Genomic DNA, 15,204 nt, shown 5'->3' with positions numbered 1-15,204 from the left:
TTTTAGTTACTTTGCAGATTCAGGTTATTAATACAAAAAATTTAATCAACCAAGAAATGATGATGTATTATTATAGATTAAGTATATAATTTTTATACAGTTTATAAGAATAAAATATACTCAGCAGGTTGATTACCAAGCTTTACCACATTTTTCCTATTGTTGTAAACAAATTTTTCCTATTCCGTTACGTACTGCGCTGACTAACTTCTTATATCACAAGTAAACAAGCTAGCACGGCTACTGAAAACTAGCTCACTGACACCTTCGGATGTCTTTGTCCGTCATCACGTGAAACTTGCTTTGCAGGTCATAACGGTCCGTTGAGTTTGGATACTTTTACTGTTCAACTTTTCCAAATAAGTTTGTCTGACCCGGGGGTTTGTTTAAACCCTGTATTATCGTATGCCTGTTTGATGTTCCCAGATCTTAGCAATTAAGTTATTATGACCAATAAGTATGATGGACAAAACAAGTTGTAATAAACTGGATTTATATCTTTTAAAAGAGTCAAACGAAGACTTGGATAAAGTCCATCAAGAAAAGTTTGTCCTTTCTGATCATTCAGTGTTTTGCGTGGCCTTCAGAGCCTCTCCGCTGGTCTCAGGTGGGACACTGGTGCAGTGAGTTCAGCAGATATTTCTGGCTTCCTGGCAGGCTTGACACTGACTGCAGTATGCTCAGTCTTTTACTGTAAGTTCAGCTTTGTTGGCATTTTTATGGTATATATCAATACTGATTAACATGGCCGGTGACAGAGGGAAGAGCTGACGGAGCGCATGTTGTTGAATTAGGGTCAGTGCGTACAGTAATCAACACATGAGATGTAAAAGTGTCCGTGTGAGCAAAGGAGATGAATTGTGCCAGCGAGCTCGTCCATATGGAACATTTAATATTCCTGTCCGCGTTGCCCTGCTAATCCCTGAATGTATACATTTTGATTTTACCACTATTTCCACAAGAGCTTACCTTTTACAGACCTGCAAGCACATCCTGAGTTAATTAAAAGTCCCTCCACTTGAAATTTCCAATCAGTTTTTGATTTAGTTTGAAGTTCAAATCCTCATTAATTCTCTCCGCCTCAGTCACCAGACCTGTCAGTTCTGGTTACCACTTCGTCCTCATCTGCCACATCTCCATACACTCAGCACAGTCATTCACTGCTCCGTGCTTATCTTTCAGGAGAAGATTGTTTTTTGTCCTGTCTCTTCTTAATAGCCTGTCTGCAGTTTGGTGTATAGTGATTAATTGCCATAGATTAGGCCTGAAGTTGGGTTTGTGAAGCGAAAATGATAAAGACATGATGAAGACATGATTGTATGCCCGGCTGGCAAACTATGGAGTCATTAGCTGCAGCTTTTTTTGCTTTCACCCTTTTGTTTAGAGATGAAATGAGCTTCTCGGATTGTTGCCAAGCAGCCGTGCATCTGGCCGCTGAATTATGGAGATAAGATGACTTAGCAGTTAGGAAGGAGGAAGAAACATGGACAAGGAGAGACAAGAGGCTTTCTAAATGTAAAACACAACTGTCCATGTAAACTGTTGGCACAGAGGAGAGAAATAGAAGCTGACAGGCGAGAGGTCATGTCGGCCGTCATGGAAAATGTTGTTTAATCCCCACCTGATGCTTGCTGAGTTGTGTTGTCCTTAAGCTGGTGTAGGTGTAAGTTGCTCAACTCTAAAAACATAAATTGTATTCCCTTTATCATGCATACTATCAATGCTGTTAGTCCAGTTGAACTAAACGTTTGAAAAGGAAATTTGATTGCATAAGTTGTGACTAGGGCTGTCAAAGTTAACGTGTTAATAACGTGTTTTAACAATTTGTTTTTACGCCATATCGCGTTATCGCAACTTGCGATTTTTAGGTTATAGCGGGCTCGGTTTTAAAGGTAGAATGAAGATACTGGTATCATATGAAACTAGAAAAACCTAAGGAATCCTGTGGTACCAACCATGTCATACTAGCTTGTCAGGAAGGAGGCTAAATAATGTTTAATTTTGGAAAAACTGGCATGGCCATTTTCAAAGGGGGCAAGTCATAGTCAAGTCAGCACACTGACACACTGACAGCTGTTGTTGCCTGTTGGGTTTAAATTTGCCATGTTATGATTTGAGCATATTTTTTATGCTAAATGCAGTACCTGTGAGGGTTTCTGGACAATACTTGTCATTTTCTTTTTGTTGTTAATTGATTTCCAATAATGTATATATACATACATTTGCATACAGCAAGCATAGCATTTTAAACAGATAAAAAAGCACTACTATTTACATTTTTTGACAGTGGACATTCAAGCTTTTAATCAGGCTCGGGGCCCAAAACTACTGCCGTGGCTCAGGCTCGGGTCGGGCTTGGACAGAAACTATGCAGGTTCATGTAGGGTTGGGCCTTTTATTTTTGTTTTTTTTGGGGGGCCCAATCATAGTTCTACACCACAGGAACAAAACACACTGCTTGCCTAATAACCTGTCATGTAATTGAAACCTCACAGTAGGATGTGAGTGCCTTGTATCTCCTCTCTTATAACTGGAACAGTGGGGAGTAGACTGCCACACCATTAGATAAACTGTGTATTAAAAACTTGGCATTTACCTCGACGGCTCATCTGCTTCCTCTGCTTGTCATTCTGACGACACCGTTGGAGTAGCATCAATATTTCATGCAAAGATCTTTCTTTCATGCCTTTCTTGCTCATTGAAGACCTGGCTGGCTTCAAGTTGTTAAATTCCCCATTCAGATGCGCCACGCTGCGCGTCTGCCTCGTCTCGCTAAGAATATCTCGCCTAAGTGATTCACTCGGTGACAGAAAGAGAGCAACTAGCGATCGCTGTGGAGTGGAGAGTCATTTCTCACCTCTCAGGAGCAGAGTCTGGCTCCTCGAGTGAACCCGGGACAGTTTGAGTAAATACCGAGCAGATGGTGTGATCATTAAGGAAAACAAACACTCCTTTGGTGCTTGTGTTTTCTCTACAGACGGAGAAAAACAAGGCCCTCTGTGATGTGTGAATCATTTTCCCTTTTTGTACAGAAGAATAGGGTTGCTGCTTCTTGTGACCTGATTCATATCTGCCGTCATTTAGCTACGCTCTCCTTGTCCACTGTTCCTTCTCAGCCTCCTTCCCTCCTCATGTCATTTTCTCCCTCCTTTATTCACAACAGGCCCGTAAACTTGTCATGATGGGTTTGGCACAGGGCCGGGGGATGCTGGAGTAAACAGTAGAGGAGTGTGCTTGCTCTATGATTTATGCACCACTGTACACAGTAGATGCCAGAAAGCTGCTCCGTGCTGATTATCAGTGGATTTATGGTCAAACAGCAGCATCGGGGACGTTGTGGTGTACATCCCATTTATTTTCTGGTCACTGTCGGTGAGAATATTCATAAATGCCACTCTGTTAGACGTCCCGCCACCCAGCTACACCCAGCTACACCCAGCTACAGATGCAAACTTTGACTTCTTTTGCAAACATTCATGGAGGGGAGGTGGTCTTTGCACTTCAGTGAATCTCCGCATGATCTGCCTCCTCAGCTCTGCCCTGTTGATCCCCGACCCGCCAGCACTCGCTGAACCATCCTCACAACAGGCAGGAGGCTCAAACATACAGTGTGAGCAGCACCACCAGCAGCAGCAGCAGCACAAAGTTAAGGTCCAACCAAGGCACCACTCACTTGGCTCAAAGGCTCTGCTTGTCTGACAAGTGTCCACGTTTTTCAAACTCCACGCTCTCAGTTTTTACTGTAACACGGGCTTTCTGCTAAAAAATATGAAGTAGTCTCCAACAAGGCTTGACTTCATTAGGTGCAGTGCCTTGAAATAAACACAAGCTGCTGCATTGGTGGGGGTGTGTTGCTTTGTGTATTGTCAAGACAATGACATGCAATCCAGGAAGGCCAGTTTTAGTAACACCCATGAGGTTGAAGGTTTAAAGGTATAATGTCATCGTTGTTGGTTGCTGTTTGTAAACACACGGCGTTCAAAGTTGGCCGCTCTTCCTCGGCTCAACGAGTGAGTGAGCGAGGGAGAGAGAGAGAGCAGCGATGGTCGAGCTATAGAGTGAATTGCAATGGCAGAGCGACACTGTTCCTGTAGGCCATCTGCTCGTGCTCGTTGACCCCAGGGAAATGAGTTTGGTTGTGATTTTATCCAGCATCCATGTGTAGCTTTAGCAGGCTATATCCAGGATCCAGCAGCAAAAGTGAACTGCATTCAAATGAGCCCGCTCGGTGTGGACGACATGCTGGACTGTCTACAGAGCCCTGAAGCCCCGCCCCCCGCCCCCCGCCCCCCGCCCCCGGCTGCTGGCACAGAGCGCTGTGTGCTTGTTTATTCAAAGTTTATTTATAGTGTCCAAATTGCACCAAAGTCGGATAAAGCACTCCCTTGGGTCCCCGGCAATACACCCGCCAAGTGTGAAGTAGATCGGATGAACGATTCTTGAGATATGCGAAGGACACACAGACAGACAGAGATTCCTTGGTTTATAGTTAGACGACAGACTTTGGTTCATGTTAGTTTGGTTTTCAGCAATCTCCGAATCTCATCGGCTATCGGTCGGATGACAATAAGCCTCTGGGAGGCAAGGGACAATATTTTTGGGGTGCCTGTGTAGCCAGTGGATATACGGGCAAAGACTTTGTTTACAGTCCAGTTAGCAACTTGAGACGAGAGAATGGAGTTTGGAGTTGAGAAACGACGTTTATGTCTGGATTGTTTCACAAGTAGCCAGTTTACACTCAGTCAACAGTTCATCTTTTAGCTAATGAAAAGTTAAATCCTCATCAGACGTTAGTCGGAAAGTGACGAGATTGCATTTCGATGCGTTACGCCTCTTTTGCTCTCCACACAGACTGTTTACCTGCATGCAACCAAAGCCTGCTCACATGTGATTGCTCAATACTGCTCAATCTACAAACGGAAACCAGAAGGCTTCCGATACCAAAATCGTTCCCGTTGCCTACAGATTCTGCTGATATCTGTTTATAGAGATTCGGTTTTCACATATTTTCATATTATTAAGCACCACGTCAGACAATTTGAATTTTCAGAAAACAAACAATCGACAATAATATATATGCAGAATATGTTGTTTGAAATCTAAATGAAAGAAACCTGCAACACAAAATACACGAATATTTTCATTTATTTATATAAAATAATACTATGATAAATAAAAGTGCATTTTATCGTATGATTCGTAGATTTTTTGCGTAGGTAGGCGTAACCCCCGAGGCATGATTTCTAAAACATTTTCAGTCGCCCTCTTATGTTTTTCAAATTTTATCCTGATAAATTTCAGGTTGTAACATTTTTACAAAAATAAATATGCAGCATGTTACTTAAAAAAAAAAAAAAATCTTCCTCATCAGCTAGAAGCAACAATTCTGATTCTGATATCTCTGAAATGTAAAATCGAATTACCAATAGATATTGTTGAGGTCTTGGGTTGAATGTTCAGGCCATTGTCACGCTGTCACCTCTCATCCATCTGCCCATCCATGCATGCATCTGTCTCTCCACTGGCTGTGTGACGGTGGGAGTCAGACCACATTACCGTCTCTCCTCAGCCAGCTTGTCACGGCTGATGTGAACTCATCAAACGCCTCGACTCTCAGTGCAGCAGCACCACCGGGCACTTACACTGCAGCAGCAGCAGCAGCAGAGCTGGATCACTGGGGTTAGGCTATTTCTGGAAGCATCACTGGTCCTGTTGGCTCCAGAGAGGTGTGTGTGTGTGTGTGTGAGTGTGTGTGGTGGGGGAGCTGCCATTACTGTAAACCCACTGACTTAGCTTTGCAGCAGATGTCTGCTGCAATTATATGTTACTTTTTAAATTCATTGTGTAGCCTGCGTATAAACAATAACAAGAAATATGAACTATATAACTATTCAGAGAGCGACATTATTTAGAAACTCAAGCTTAGTTTTTGTCTGTGTATATAAATTGTTAGTTACATTTATGAGCTAGTTTGTGTTACAATATATAAGGAAGAAGAGATTTTGTTTTTTATATGACACATTCATATTTAATGTGTGTCTAAGCATGTGCGTCTATTTGAATGATACTTGAAGGTGTCTCTGTTTGGTGACCCCTGTCGCCCACGAGGCCAGGCTGTATTTAATATGTTCACCTGCTGACAGTTTTACAATAAGGACCTTTTAAAAAGGCTGTGTGTGCTCAGATGATACCTTATTTTATAGTTGCTCTCACTCTTCCTGACCCCATATATGCTTGGCTCCTTTTATTGCTCTATCTCTTTATCTTACCACATGTAAGATAAAGAGATAGATGTCTGTCTCGGCACAGGCGTAATAATCATCTCTATGTTTGCGAGAAAATGTGTTACCGTTAATAAGACGGTCAGCTGCATTTTACTGAGAAATGACACAGCTCACTGAGTTTATGGTGCTAAGCGTGGTATGTTTTTTTTTTTTTTTTTTAGGTTACTTAAGGTTGCATAGCAACACATTTGCTCACCAACCTGCGTTTCCACCCATACGGTCCCCTTTAGTGAAAATAGACCCTGAGGCAGCTCTGATTTCTGGTATTACTGATGCAGTTATACTTCTTCTAAATCTCTACTTTAGAAGACTGAAACATTACTCTTTTTACCGGGCAGTATGTCTCTTGGTCACAAATCATATCAGTATCAGGTTTTTGAGTTTTCTGCTTGTACGTACGTTCAACTACATATATAGTACATCTACATCTGTATGTCCGTACCATTCTTGTGAACTCGATAACTCAGGAGCACCTTGAGGGATTTTAAATCAAGTTGGGGTTTTTTTAACACTCAAATATCCTTATTTGTCTCAAAAATTCAGTATTGTTCACTGGCTATACTATGAATTTTATTTGTGACCATTTTTTATGATGGAAAAAGGTATCAAAACATCTGTAGAAACTTCTGCAGAATAATCCACAACTCTGCTGTCCATGAATATTATCATTATTTTGAAGTCATATTTTCACCAGGGCTGTCAATCGATTAAAATATATAATCGCAAACAAAATCACACATTTTGTATCTGTTCAAAATGTACCCTAAAGGGAGATTTGTCAAGTACTTAATACTCTTATCAACATGGGAGTGGGCAAATTTGCTTTATGCAAATATATGTATATATTTATTATTGGAAATCAATTAACAACACAAAACAATGACAGATATTGTCCAGAAACCCTCACAGGTACTACATTTAGCATAAAACAATATGCTCAAATCATAACATGGCAAACTGTAGCCCAACAGGCAACAACAGCTGTCAGTGTGACAGTGTGCTGACTAGACTATGACTTGCCACAAAACTGCATGTGATTATCATTCAAGGGATCCCCTTGAAAATGGTATGACAGTTTTTCCTCGCCAAAATTTAGCACAAGTTTGGAGCGTTATTTAGCCTACTTCGTGACAAGCAAGTATGACATGGTTGGTACCAATGGATTCCTGAGGTTTTCTAGTTTAATATGATTCCAGTATCTTCATAGGCTTTAAAACTGAGCCCGCTACAACCTAAAAATCGCAAGTTGCGATAATGCATTAAAGAAATTAGTGCCGTTAAAGCCCTAATTTCACCAAAAATGGCTACAATGAATTGCATCTTTCTCAAACTCCTTCAGTCTTGTTTGTGTGGATTAGATTGCACGTACATTTTTTGCAGTTTCTTCTCTATCAAAAATACATATTTTCTCACACATGAATGATCCCTATCTTGACACAATATATGATTATTTCCAGCCCTTTATGATCTTATAAAGTGCAGTAAAAATCATGAATGGGACACACAAACATCTGTCTTGAGGGTTTTAGTTGTTAAAAGAAATGTGTGAAATGAAAGACCTTATTATTTGAAGGACACCGTGGGAATGATATGGTAACAGCATCCTGAACACTAAGAATCTATTTATAACACGCATCGGAGACAAAAATTTGAGCTCCATCTGCCCGAGGAATTCAACATCCGACCTGAGTAAATAGCTGAATAATTGGACAAGCTCTGTGCTTTAAAAAGAATGTCTATGCCACGTACAACCTCACCGCAACAGCTCTCAGTGACTCCGAAATAGCTCTGTGTACTGATGCAGGGAGACAGATGTGCTATTGAAGTGTGTGTGTGTGGAGGACGTGTGTTTGTGAAGCCATAAAATATTAATGAATACAACATTTCCAGGCTGATAAACAACCCAGATTCATTAGCCCCGAGAGAAGCGTATTACCCGCTAGCGAGAGCCGACTTTGTCTTCTTCCTTTTGCGATACATTTAGACTCTGATAGGTGAGTCATACAGATATAGTTCTCAGTAAGAGATGTTCTGTGTGTGTCTGTGGGAGCATAGGGGAGAACTTTTCTTGTTTGAAGAGTTTTAGCGGTTTCTTTTTTTGGCACTGCTGTCTCGGAGCAGATGGTTCTGCCTGCAGTCAAGACTGAGGTGACACCACTAGAATTAATGCTGTGTCACTTCCTACACACGAGTCAAACAGTATGGATGTGTGAGATGGTGGAAGATATGCTGTCACACTCACATTTGTTTCTATCGTGCGTTTATGCATGATGGACGTCATCTATCTATACAACCTCTAAATTGTATTGTACACAATTTCCCAAAATGTAAATTTTAGGGCTGTCTAAGTTAACACGTAATAACGCAATTAGCACAAATTTGCTTTAACGCCACTAATACAGTGGGCTCATTTTTTAAGCTAGAAAACTTAAGGAATCCATTGGTACCAACTCCTACTAACCCATACTAGCATGTCATGCAGGAGGTTAAATAACGCTCCAAACTTACGCTAAATTTTGGCGAGAAAAAACTGTCATGGCCATTTTCAAAGGGGTCCCTTGACCTCTGACCTCAAGATATGTGAATGAAAATGGGTTCTCTGGGTACCCACAAGTCTCCCCTTTACAGACATGCCCACTTTATGATAATCACATGCAGTTTGGGGCAAGTCATAGTCAAGTCAGCACACTGACACACTGACAGCTGTTGTTGCCTGTTGGGCTGCAGTTTGACATGTTATGATTTGAGCATATTTTTATGCTAAATGCAGTACCTGTGAGGGTTTCTGGACAATATCTGTCATTGTTTTGTGTTGTTAATTGAGTTCCAATAATAAATATATACATACATTTGCATAAAGCAGCATATTTACCCACTCCCATGTTGATAAAAGTATTAAATACTTGACAAATCTCCTTTTAAGGTACATTTTGAACAGATAAAAAATGTGTGATTCATTTGTGATTAATCACAATTAATTATGGACAATCATGCGATTAATAGCAATTTAAATATTTTAATGGATTGACAGCCCTAAAACAAATTAATCTTATTTTAAAGATTTGATGACGTGTCTTATAACCATGAAACACCAGACTTACTACTAATTAGGTCGGCGATTCATTTACAGCAGTAAAAGTGAGCATATAGGGATGAAGCTGGAGTTATTCTATGTTTTTCTTATTGTCAATAAATCCCATGAAAAGACCAAAATGAAATATGTTAGTCTCTCTCTCTCAATACTTTCTGAATTCTTTACCCCGTCTTTGGCTCTCAGCCCCAAGCACATTGGTTCCAATTTAAAAACAGGCCTCAGATCTTTAGTGTCTAAACAGGCAAACAGCCGGGCACTGACTTTACTCACAGAGGAGTAAATGGTGCATTTGTTTGGGACTATTTTCAGCTGCGGATTAATACATATTTGGTGCACTATTGTATATTTATGAAGTGGGATTGACTCAAAATAAACTACAGTGCTAGTGTTCATCGAAATGAAGAAAAACGTCACCCAGTGCAACTGTGTGGTTCATTGATGTGTGGAGAACAATGAAGGTCTGTGGCACAGACGAATAAGCTATACCATTGTTGCGTTGTTTTTTTTTTCATGGGATTAAAAGAAAAACCTAAAATTCCTCCAGCTTAATTACAAACTGAAGTTCTTGTTCCTTCAAGTGAATCATTAAAAATAGGCAGCAATAGAAACATAAGGAAAGAGTAAATCCTGCCAATGTACAGTGAGAGTTAAAGGGATGGTCTCTCGAGTTTCTTTTATATTAAATGATATATTGTAAGTTACTCACTTGATAGTGATATTGTTTTTCTAGCCATCCGGTGACCAGGATTGTTTTAAATGTTGCATTGTGGCTTAAAATCTTATCTGGTGAAGCTGGCTGCGAGATGCAGATACAGGACTCATTGCCTCAGCTAATATACAGCTGCATCCACGCTGCTACCTGTGAGTAACTGATAACATATTATGTGAAATAATCCGCTCTATCTCTTCACATCAGTGGCTCGCTGGTGATTTGCGTAACGTGACTGCTGATTGAATGTTGTATTTTTATGCTGTTCATCACTGTTGTCCCACCAGGTGATGTGCCAAGCAGAGGGCCAACAGAAGAACCTGGTCCAGTCCATCGACGCTCTGCCCACCAGAGGCCCTCTCTCCTGTCTGGACCAGGACCTACTGCTGCTCAAAGCCACGTCGGCCGCCACGCTCAGCTGCCTGGGAGAGTGCCTGAACATCCTCCAACAGAGCCAGAGCCACAGCCAGGCGCCACCTCAGTCCCAGTGCAACTACGCCGCCCACGGAGCCCCCTCCGGTGAGTCCGCCCCTGGCCCTGTCCCAGTGCTGCTACAGGAGCCTCCGACCCCTCTGTCTCCCCCATCCCTCTTGCCTTTCCAGTCCCCTCCTCCAGAGCACAGCACCAGTGGCAAGGGCCAGCTGGGGCAGCTGGACTGTGGCTCTTGTCCCTGCCTGATGGGTGCCGTGAACTTCAATGTTTGTAGTAACTGTTGTTGAATGTTGCATTTTGTGTGTTAAATTGTTTTGTTTTGTTCCATTTCTGTTGTTTGTCGTCAGTGTTGTTCTGTGTTTACTTTCAGTTCTTTGTCGTGTCTCTTCAATGTCGTCAATTGCATTGAAATGCCAATAGTCCCTTAAAATGGTAGTGCCAAGAACAAGCATGAATGTGAAGTGTGTATGAACATGATTTTATATTGTCGATATTATTTCCAGTATCCTTGAAGCATTTCAGACTGTCTCCCTACATGCATGTTTGTGTGAATGAGTAAACCTAAATACAATGACTAATACTATGCACTTTTAAATCTCCTCAAAGGATTAAGTCTTTGCCAAAGGAATCCACACTGGTGCCTAAAATGTCAGACCTCTGCCATGTTTAACCCTCTCTGTGCCAGATCACTATGGATCCAATAAAGTTGTTTCGATTTTAAACATTTTCTGCCTGAGGGTGGTTCTATTGGCATAACACCAAGGATTAGGATTAGGGAACAATGCCTAAAGGTGGAAGGTAGATCCCAAATACAGCACAAGAATAGACTCTGTTAAGATAATGTAAAAATCCATAAAAAATGTTGGACTAATCCTGTTTTAATCCAGAGGAATATTTATAATCCATTTACAGTTTCCAAGTTTATAGAACAATACAATAAATGCTGTCACCAGGAAAGAGGAGTAGAGCCGATTTAAAGTAATACTCCACTGAAAGATCATGCCTGTAGACCTGAAAGGTGGCTCTGATAATGTGTAGCTTGCTCCTTTCTTGGAAGATGGCAGATGTAGTCAGTTTGGATTCATGGCAGTTACAATGGATCCCAATGGCAACCCATAAATCAAGGCAAAAAAAAAGTGTCATTTTGCCTTTAAAAATGTCTCAAACACCAGCAGAATAATCCACTTATTTGCTGTTGATAAAACAATCTCACCTCAAAGTCCATTTAGTAGCTTCGCTGGACCTGTCATGGAAAGGTTGATGTTTAAAATGGACTTACTGCACATACTTAATGGTACTAAATGGCTAATGAAGCACTAAATGTACTACTTCTTTATTGGCAAAACGAAGATCGTTTAAGTATACCGAAGAAGTGGATTATACTGTTGGAGTTGTTTGCAAAGTTTCTGTGGACGTTTTTGACGCAGAAAGAATCAAATCAATGATACAAGCGTCCAAAATTTAGTTGCCTTTGCAAAGTGAACGTTCAGACAGAAAGTGAGGCAAATTTGACCACTGGACCTTTTGTTGCAGTCCCTGTGGATTCACCCCAAACAGACAATGTACCAACCGTAGAAATAGAATAGGAATAGAACGGACATTTAACTGTTTCCGTGGTCATTTATCTAGCACAAAAGAAAATGGTGATTATTGTTAGTTGTTATGGTGACAACATTTCATTGGGTGGTTGCAGCTTGCTGGGAAGAGAGCGGGTGCAGCTCCAGAGACGGATCGCTGGCTAGTTAGCTAGGTAGCTTGTCCTTCTCTGGAGTGGTGCGCAGTGAGGTGGAGGCACCGTTGGACCCGGCGCTGCCGCTGGCCCCCGGCTCATTTTCTGTAACCAATGTAGCATTAAAGCATAATGGAATTAGTAAGATAGCTAGCAGCTAGTTAGTTAGCATTAAATTGTTAAATTTTCCTCAATTACTCTGGCTTTCTATGCTTCATAACGCAACTTACTACTCTACTGCTCGTTTGAGTCGTTATTGCAAAACCTCAGTGAGTCTGCAACTTGCAGTGGCGAGGGCTCTGGCTTGGCTCGTCTCCATGGACTCAGAACTCAGTCAGACATTTCTCAGTCTTCGTCTGAGTTGGACGGCATAGCGCTACAACATGTGTCTCTGGTTTAGATGTGTTATTCTCCAGTAGGTGTTGTTGTATTGTTATTTATTATTGAATAAAAAACATTTTCCAAAAGGTTTGGTATGTTATGCATGTTTGTAATCCCGAGGGGTTTAAAAACAAAAAACAAAACCTAATATCCAAATCTCAATATTGAAAATCAAATACCTACACAACGAGCAAATAATCTAATATTCTAGTCCAGCCCTCGTTTTGATGCATGTTTTTGTTGTGACTTCTTGGTCGCCGTTGGAATCCATTGTAACTGCTGCGAATCCAAACTGACAACAGCCGCTGTCTTTTAAGCCCTACAGGTATTTAAGCCAAGAAGTTGTGGTCCACCTCCATCTATGACTTTGGGAAGGTCTTTTTAAGGGTCTGGGTTTGGGTGGGTGCCGGATCCCCGCCAATCTGCCGGTCCTCACAGTTTGTTGGTCTTCTCTTTACGCCAACAGTCTCGCTGCCCTGTACCTGTACGTCAGACAGGGGGTGGTGTGGAGTGGGACCACCGGGCCGCAAGTACAAACCTCTTTCCTTCCGCTGCCTGGCTGATAAGTCCTGTGGGGGTCCAGCTGCTCCCCGCTTCCGGCATGTACCCCCCTCACCTCAGTGAGGAGTTTTTTGGTTAGGTTCCTCGGTTTTTGCCGAGCGATGGGTAGTGTGGCTCACTGGCATGAGCGGCATCCAGATTTGATGTAGCTGATAAAGGGAGTGGCTGGCTGGTCGGTTGGTTGAATGGTTTTGTTACGTCCACACAGGAAAGCTTTGCCACTGCATGGGCAAGATAACTCTTTGGTAGAGAGCCGAGCATGAGGTTGGACTGAGTTTGGCTGGCACGTTGGTCCCTCCAGGCTCCTTTTCCTGCAAAACCAGAGCTGCTGGTCTGAGTCAGCTCTAGTAATTGCAAAGACAGTCAAGGAACTTGAAGGATCTTTGTAAACTCCCACCAAAAACCTGTCAGTCACAAACCAGACAGCATATAATCAGCTGATCACGGAGGATCTTTGCTGCTCGCTCAAGCTCCCCCTCTGTCACTGCCATAAAGAGCTTGAAGCCCAACCCTTTGTCTCTTTCACCCCACACGCAGAACATTTTCCTTTAAGGAAATTAAAATCCATAAAGGAAGTTTACTTTGCAAACTAGCCCCCCTTCCAACCCTTCCGTTTTTTTTTTTAATCATAAAATAAAAGGGATAAGATGAACACGTAGGGTAAGAGTTGGATGTGAAAGCATCACAATATCTGAATCGATGTCACAGCCCAGAAATGGAAGGTAAAAGCCATTGGAAACATCTACTGCATGAATGTTTGTTTTTCTCCACTGTTTGATCTGCGACAGCCTTTTGATTCACCTGCATGCCTCTATCCAATGGCCCAGACATCCCCCCTCGCTCACCGAGGGTTTCTACTTCTGGTGCTTCATTGTGACATCTCAGAGAATCAAAATAAGTCGTAAATGTGTGTTTTAACCAGCTACTTGTAAACACATGAACAATTTCCAGAAATGTTTCCCCTTAAAATCCATATCTTGAAATGAACTCTCAGGATCTTATTAATCTAAAAAAGTCTTTTGAGAATAACCTTTTCAAAAAATTCAATTTCACTATATTTACTTCACTCGCCTTCGGGCAGAGCCACCCCTGCTCATATCCCCGTTGTATACGAGTCCAGTATCGTTGGAAGAGGTTCACTAACACTTTTCAGGTTCCTGTCAGTCAGACCAAAGCAGAGACCCGGCCTGAGGGCTATTTCAGCTCGCCTCAGGCTCTCCAGCATGTCGACCTGTGTCAGCACAGCTTGCTTCTCACTAATGGATATCAAAGAACCGGCCTCTTGGTGCATTAGACTTTTAACCCAATTTGAGCGTTGGGGCTGTAGAGGAGAAAGGCCTGTGGTACCGCTCCATTAAGAGTACTTTGAAATGTGATCTACTACCGTGATGTATGTAAGAAGCTTTTAAATGAGGAAACTTGCAGCTTGGTTTTTTGATCACATTAGTCTGTTCGTACAGGAGGCGCAAAATACGATCAGTGCAATAGCTCTGCATTAGATGCAGATTATGTTAGAAGGCTGTCAGAGGCGGCGACTGAATTTGATGTCTGTTTTTGAGGCTGTAGTGTCGTCAAACAGATATCCAGTAAGGAGCCTTTCAGTCAGCGTTGTAACGATTGGTTCCTCTTAAGCAATGTGTAAGATCTGGCCAGAATTTTAGTTTAAAAACTTAGATAACATTATCAACAGAATGTGAAGAGTTTATAGTGTTGACGTTATGTCAAAGACGTCTAGGTATTGTGTTGCAGAGATATCTACTGAAATGAGCATGCTAACCAGCTAGCCCCGGCCCGTCCTGTCTTGCAATAACACTTGTACCTCGAGGGCTTGTCAATCGCGTTGAAGGTTTCAGGGTCTGTGTACATTTTGATAGTTTGTTTATGGGAATAAACTCAATGATTTGTTTCATCCTCCCCGCCACCAGGAGACCACTTTCCTGAGAGGAGGGTGGGCGGCGGCTCCGTGAGACGGACCTCCAGTTAGCGGTCAGCTGTAGCAACTAGCATTCAGCCA

At 41.9% G+C, this 15,204-nt stretch overlaps 1 protein-coding gene across 1 annotated transcript in view; it reads left to right on the top strand.

Moving 5' to 3' along the window:
• osbpl10a (oxysterol binding protein-like 10a) overlaps positions 1–15,204 on the top strand; it is a 78,316-nt gene that overhangs the window by 33,967 nt on the left and 29,145 nt on the right. Inside the window, exon 6 of the mRNA XM_074613958.1 lies at positions 10,375–10,606. Within this exon, the coding sequence (XP_074470059.1) occupies positions 10,375–10,606 (232 nt within the window). The remainder of the gene's footprint in view (positions 1–10,374; positions 10,607–15,204) is intronic.

Source organism: Sebastes fasciatus, chromosome 17, assembly GCF_043250625.1.
Source record: "Sebastes fasciatus isolate fSebFas1 chromosome 17, fSebFas1.pri, whole genome shotgun sequence".
Lineage (NCBI taxonomy): Eukaryota > Metazoa > Chordata > Actinopteri > Perciformes > Sebastidae > Sebastes > Sebastes fasciatus.
The sequence above is the reverse complement of the archived record's forward strand: the minus strand, read 5'-3'. Positions and strand labels throughout refer to the sequence as shown.